General features: G+C 38.4%; 2 protein-coding genes across 2 annotated transcripts in view; one reads left to right on the top strand and one right to left on the bottom strand.

Moving 5' to 3' along the window:
- Positions 1–4,685, bottom strand: part of LOC127749730 (uncharacterized) — a gene marked incomplete in the record, with an annotated part of 5,616 nt that extends 931 nt beyond the window's left edge. Inside the window, 11 exon segments of the mRNA XM_052269138.1 lie at positions 465–548; positions 758–901; positions 1,132–1,290; positions 1,513–1,668; positions 1,748–1,897; positions 2,102–2,245; positions 2,487–2,651; positions 2,874–3,029; positions 3,227–3,325; positions 3,510–3,869; positions 4,544–4,685. Of these exon segments, the coding sequence (XP_052125098.1) occupies positions 465–548; positions 758–901; positions 1,132–1,290; positions 1,513–1,668; positions 1,748–1,897; positions 2,102–2,245; positions 2,487–2,651; positions 2,874–3,029; positions 3,227–3,325; positions 3,510–3,869 (1,617 nt within the window).
- A 53-nt stretch (positions 4,686–4,738) lies between these two features.
- LOC127749731 (uncharacterized) lies at positions 4,739–7,155 on the top strand. Its single transcript, XM_052269139.1, has 4 exons — positions 4,739–5,677; positions 5,825–6,173; positions 6,265–6,421; positions 6,527–7,155. The coding sequence occupies exons 1-4, from the start codon at positions 5,472–5,474 to the stop codon at positions 7,153–7,155; spliced, it is 1,341 nt and encodes a 446-aa protein (XP_052125099.1). The 5' UTR covers positions 4,739–5,471.
- Positions 7,156–7,158: the final 3 nt, after the last annotated feature.

The following is a 7,158-nucleotide window of genomic DNA, read 5'->3' as shown; positions in this document are numbered from 1 at the left end:
GTCCACAACTTAAAGAAGTCTTTGAAGGTACAGATTGCAGAGAAGGTATATTTGATGAAATTGTGTTAAAAGAATAACTTTCTTGAGCGGCGGAATATTGGCCAGTCTGTGATGAGACAGTAAAAAGAATAAGCCAGGGGAACTAGTCTGAAAGCCCAAGCAATATAGTTCAGACATTTAGGGCATCATCAGTAGCTCTGTCAAGTTTCAGAATCTTAGGTCCCATGAAATACATAAATGTACAAAAGACTTATTCACAACTCAATCCTCATTGTCAGAAAACATGGATACTACAACAATTGGAGGTCCTTCACGAATCTGAACAATAAACCAAAGAACTGGAAAATCAAATGGCTGGAAAATCATGATTTACTTATACTTCTCAGATTACCCACAAAGCTGAGTGAAAAGCTAAGTGATAACTAGAGTGGCCAGAGAGGGAGGAGGAAGTACAAATACTATACCTTTTGCACAGAAGAGTTCTCAGTCTCAGATGGTGGAGAAGACGATGGGTGGTGGGAACCTCTTTCCATCGTATTAGTATCACCCTGAGAAAAGAAGGCGGATTTGAAATAACAGATGACACAGCTTGTTTTTTTTCTTTTGACCAAAACACAATAAGGTAATCTTTTCATGCAAGAGTCTTTTCTCTTTTTGACCAAAACACAATAAGGTAATCTTTTCATGCAAGAGTCTTTTTCTTTTTGACCAAAACACTATAAGGTAATCTTTTCATGCAAGAGTTTTGAATTAGTACCTTAGGTGTGACATAATTGGAAGAACTGTCCTGCATATGGTGCCCTGAATGGGATTCATCCCGACTTTCCTTACTTTCGGGGGCAGATGATTTGGACAGGGTTTTCAAATTACTTCCAAAAGATGAACTAGTTTGGTTCCTCTCCTGTTAATGAGATAGAAAATACAAATCTAAATTCATTGTCAGGATATTAAAAACACCACCTGGTTATCTTACAACCTAGCTACATGTTATATATTATTAACAACAAATATAGACAGATGGTTCGACTTTATCCCGAAAAAAATTCAAGGACATGACGTTTGGTACAAACTGTCATTTTAGACATGGATCGTTCCCACTAATCCTGACATGCAATTGTCTTGATGCGGTACCTTAAGCTGGTTGAAGTTGGAGGCATACTCCGTAGCACCCTTATTGGGAGGTACTTCATGATCGAACAACATAGAAGCAGGGTCAGATTGCAGAGGAGGCACATTTGATGGATTTTTGTTAATAGAATTACTTCCTTGAGATGCAAAATATTGGCCAGCCTGTGATGAGGCAGAAAAAAGTTCATAATCAGTGTCCGAAATGCTAAGAATGACATCTGGTTATTCTAAAACACTATAAATCTCAAAAATCTTTACAGTTAGTTAACATAGATCTCAGAAGAGTGGTGAGACAGAAACAAAAACAAAGGTTTGATGCAAACTTTCATTTCTGACATAGACAATTCACACAAATAGTTTTGTGCAACTCTTTAATTGATGTACCTTGAGTGTGGACAAGTTGAAGGGCTTCATCATACTATCGCTTTGGAATGGTCCACAACTTAAAGAAGTCTTTGAAGGTACAGATTGCAGAGAAGGTATATTTGATGAAATTGTGTTAAAAGAATAACTTTCTTGAGCGGCGGAAGATTGGTCACTCTGTGAGGAGAAAGAGAAAAGTTCAAAATAAGAGTCGAAATGCTGAGACGAACAGGGAACTTAGTATAGCTCAAAGTACCTGACACCCAGAATAACTGGAAGGTCCCCTCTCAGCTGTATCACACACAGGCGGCTCAGCGTTTTGTCCAGAAATATTTCTTGCCAGTTTAATCAACTCCTGGTAGTTGTCGTCATCAGTACTCCCTGGGGTGGAATCATATTGCCTTACCTGTGAAAAAATAACAATGTTAACTCATGGTCAAAATCACTACAATTATAAACCAGTCGATGTATATTGACCAAGCAGTATGTATGTACATTACATTTAATACAAAATGGTGCAAAATGTAAACAAGAGGCATGCATTAAAGTTTTTATTTTAACCAAAACACAATACGCTAATCTTTTTCAGCCAGAGTCTTGTATATAGTACCTTATGAGTGACAAAATTGGAGGAACTGTCCTGCATATGGTGCCCTGAGTGAGATTCATCCCAATAAGTCTCCTTATTGTTGAGGGCAGGTGATTTGGACCATGTTTTCAAATTACTTCCAAAAGATGAACTACTTTGGCTGCTCTGTTAATGAGATAGAAATTACAAACATAATTCATTGTTACAATATTAGAAGTACCATCTGGTTATCCTACAACCTGCCATACTACATCTTATATATTATTAATAAAAACTGTAGACAGATGGTTCAACTTAATCCAGAAAAAGATTCAAGGGCACGACGTTTAGTGCAAACTGTAATTTTAGACATGGAACGTTTCCACTAATTGTAACATGCAACATGCAACAGTCTTAGATGTGGTACCTTGAGCTGGGTCAAGTTGAAGGGGTACTGCATACGAAGGTTCTTGGTAGGTACTTCATTACCAGAAAAAGAAGACTTGAAAGCAGGGACAGATTGCAGAGGAGGTAGGTTTGATGAATTTGTGTAAATAGAATTACTTTCTTGAGCTGTAGAATATTGGCCAGTCTGTGATGAGACAGTAAAAAGTTCACAGTCAGTGTCCGAAATGCTAAGAATGACATCTAGTTATTCTAAAACACCATCAAATCTCAAAAATCTTTACAGTTAGTTAACATAGATCTCAGAAGAGTGATGCCACAGAAAAAATAAAAATATAAGGTTGGTGCAAACTTTCATTTTTGACATAGACAATTCACAAAAATAGTTAGGTGCAACTTTTTGATGTACCTTGGGCCTGGACAAGTAGAAGAGATTCTTCGTAGGACCCCTTTCCAATGATTCATCATATGAAAAAGTCTTAGCAGGAAGAGATTGCGGAGGAGGCATATTTGATGAAATTGTGAGAGTATTACTACTTCCTTGAGCTGCAGAAGATTGACCACTCTGCGAGGAAATAGAAAATGTTCAAAATCATTATGGAAATGCTATAACATCTGGTTTATTCTACTACACTGTAAAATCTCAAAAACCTAAAGAGTTAGTTAAAAAAACAAAGATGAAAAAAAGCTTGATAAAAATATTAAATTTTGTCATCGACAATTTATGTTAATTTTTTTATGCAACAGTCATGGATAGAATACCTGATGTGATGTCAAGTCCAAGGCGCTATCCTCCATATAGACCTTCGCATGTGATGGATCAAATGAATTACCTCCTAGAGCCGAAGAAGATTGGACAATCTAAGGGGGGAAATACAAATTGTAAATCATTGTCCCAATTACTAGAAGTATAATTGTTGTATACGAGTCAGATAGATAATTGAAATAGATCTTAAGGTTAAAGAATCAGCAAAACACATTCTGAGCTGGATCCTACTCAGCTTACTTCTTTGACTATATTAAATCGGATAAATTTCCAACTCACCTTCTGCTTAGTTTTGTTCATTTGTGTTGAGGGCTTTGCAATATGCTTCCTCTTTTTTGACACAGAATGATAGTGAACTGGAGGAAAGTAGGGACGAGGCATGTGGGAATGTGGGTACAATAGGGGTGCCGCATAAGGTCGATTTGGATGTACTTGATACTGAATCGGAGAAGGGTAAGGGTGGTAATGGAAGGGTGGATGATATGGCCCGGAGGGGTAAAGGTGTGGGGCACATGGAGGATAGGGAGAATGAGGTGAAGGTTGAGTTCGGAATCGACGATTGTGCTTCCTTTCAGGGTGTTGATAATTCTGTTTGGGGGGTTTGGGTTTGGGGTGACTACTTTTAGCCCTCCTTGGCATCTGCAAAAAACAAAAAAAAAACAGTGCGGTTACTAAAACAAATTATGACTTGCATGCAAATCAACTGCAACATCAATAAGTCAAAGTACAATTAGCATTTGCAACAACATCGCTTTAAGAAAACTGCCCACATTGAAAATAAATATGAACGTGAAGGTTCAATAAACAAACTAGTGGTAACAATATTAATTACGTATAGAAATGTTCAGTAAAGAAGCAATGCCACTAGGACATATGACTACAATGAACTCAAAAGGTGTCATTTTGGAGTCCATGTTGTAATTGCATGTTTCTTTATCAAACAAAAAAATTATCGTTGAATGAAAATTATGGAATAGTGTAGCCTTTTTTACTAGGGCTGGTTTTAGAGAAAAGCAATAAAAAAAAAACAACAGTAAAATTGCTGTCATACGGTTACCTCATTTATTATCCTCAATGAAAAAAGACAGTTTTCTTGACATCTTTTACATTCGGCTAGCAAAAACGCAATCCAAAGAACTTCAACTTGTTCAAAAAAGCGTTTCCACATTTACTACCAATTGACTTTGGCAAAAAACGTCCGTCGTATCGACCAGACTTCCCAAAAATTGAACACCAGCCCCACTAATAAATTGTTCGGCCGTAAAGCAGGAAAACGTTGGTGTGGAGGATGTCTCCTTTTTTCATACACTTACCTTAGTTTTTATTTTTAGCAGCGAGGCTTGAACGTTCGCCGAAACTCTAGACTCCTATCTTTGCCTGAGTGCTGAGCTGAGAGAACAAAGGAGTCAAACAGCAGAGTGATTGCCGACAGCAAAGTACCCGCCTCCATCCAGGTTGGCCATAAGATGCAGCTGATCATTCATTGTATTATTACGGGAGTGCAACGGCACATACTGAAAATAAAAGCATGATTAAACATAGAGGAAATTTTAAGTGATAAATGATGAGTTAATTAGGCTTGACTTTAACTTGTTTATTAGTTTAAATCTTGTCAACGTGAGCGGGTTGGCAGCACTTTTAAAAAGGGCATTCCATCGAATCGGGGAGCAAAAAACAAAAGCCGCTCTTGGCGCGCGGCGCTCCACCGTTTGTTTGTTATCAGTGGTACACTTTCATGTCTAAGCCAACGCGCAAGGTTTGGTCGTTTTTGAGTTTTTAGCTCATCCAAGTTTTTCTTAAAGCTTAACCCTCTTCACACGTATAATTAGAACTATATACCTATTTTAAGTTTTGGAGGTATATTTAAAGTTTAAATCTTTCGACAATTCATTCAAAATATTCTCTTTCTTAAAGTTCGTCTTATTTGAGGTATATATCCTGCTTCTTGAGTTAGTCATTATCCAATATGAAGCAAAACATACAATGGGTGATATGGCTCATTTTCTGGTAAGACTTTTTTGCTTCTTTAGGCTTATTGAGGAATTTAGCGTTGAATTTGCTGTGAACTGAAGTCGATTTGATTGCAGTCTGCTTATACTAACGTCTCGATTGACAAGAGGAGTGGTCAGACTCATCCAAGAAAAGGGATTTAGAGAAGAAACATTCTTCTATCACCTTGGGGACAATGGCCATGCATACCACTTCAACAGGCAGTATAAAAATTCAATCTACTTCAAGTGTATGAAATATGACACACTAAATTGCAAAGGTAGGGCAATTCTGTACGACATGGGCGCTGGCTTCACTCACAGAGGAAACCACAACCACCCCCCAAACCCTGACCTGGTGGAGGAGAGAGCATTCCACCGGCAAGTGCTTAATGATTGCAGAGAGCAAAAATGGGTTTCCTACCGTCAAATCCTGGACAACCAAAGGTCAAACCGAAGGTAAATATTGGAGGGAAAATATCTTTGATACAAAAACAGTACTACTGCTGTCATTTCAGCTCTCCTATCCTGCCACATACTATAGATATAAATTGAGAACTCAACCCAATATGCCTAGTCGCTTTAACAAAGCAAATATTTTTGCAGATACAGTAGGAGAGTCCGGGCAAGGATGACTCTTCCAAGACTCAGGTCATCAATGAGAAGAGCAAGACTTGAAACATACCCTGAGATTCCTCAAACATTGGAGGAGCTGTCTGCGGCATTGCTGGACGTTAATAATGCCCATATCATACAAACTGAAGGGGATGATTTCATTTACGCCGGATCAGTGACCGCCAGAGATGGGAGCCATCATGTCATCTTCATGTCGGAGGAGCAGAAGTGGATACTAGGTGAAGCAGAGGTGCTCCATGCAGATGGTACATTCAAATCAAGACCTGCAACACCAAGAAGTAGTCAATTGTTTTGTATTGTCACCACATGGGAGACTCATGTAAGAAGTTATAATTATAAATTACACAAATTTAATGTAAGTTTGAAAATTATAATCAATACCATTGTCCCTTTTTTGGTTTTTTAAACAGGTGGTTCCTCTTTGTTGGGTCCTCATGGAAAGGCGCACAATCTCAGCCTACAGGGCTGTTTTTCAGTTCCTGAAAAACCAAACTGCTATAAATCCAAGGAAGATCATCACAGATTTTGAGTATCCCCAGCAAAGAGCATGGCAAATTGAATTTCCAAGTATGTTTTACATATTTCTTGTAGTACATCTACTACAGCCACCAACTATTTGAAATAATACATATCATTACATCTCTCATTGAAACTGGTCTTTTTCTTTGCTAGGAGCTTCAATCCAGGGATGCCTGTACCATCTATGCAGCGCCTTCATCAAGAAGTGCAAGAATTTAAGATTGGTGAGGTACATGCGTCATTTTCCTGATATTAAAAAAGTGCTCATGAAAGCAGTAGCAATTTCTTTACTGCCATCACAATATTTTGAGCGGGCACTTCAAATTATCAAGGGAGATATACGAAGGCGGAATGCCGTTGTTTATTACCTCATGCGTGGCTTTTTCAACTATGTCAATGATGAATGGATTGCCAACAACAGGCGAAGAGGCTGGATGTGTTTCTTCAACAAAGCAGACCGCACAAACAATGCGTGTGAGAGCCACAACCGCATGCTCCACAACAAAGTTGGTGCTCACCGCCCAAATGTGTGGCAATTCATTGAGGCCCTGAAGGTCCTTGAAAACAATGCCATTCTTGACGTTGAAGCAATAAGTGGAGAAGGAGTGGAAGTCTCTAGGGCCAGAAGGTGGACCTCAGTTGTAATGGACGCACGGCTGCAAAGATTATCTAGAAATTTAAGAAGAACCATTTTCAGGAATAGGGATTATGCAATTAGAAGTTTCTTGAACAGGGCAAGCCACATTAACCATAGAGTTGTAAATAACTTACTTCCAGAATAGCTG

Source organism: Frankliniella occidentalis, unplaced genomic scaffold, assembly GCF_000697945.3.
Source record: "Frankliniella occidentalis isolate FOCC.00 unplaced genomic scaffold, Focc_3.1 Scaffold84, whole genome shotgun sequence".
NCBI lineage: Eukaryota > Metazoa > Arthropoda > Insecta > Thysanoptera > Thripidae > Frankliniella > Frankliniella occidentalis.
This window is presented reverse-complemented; position numbering and strand designations above follow the sequence as displayed.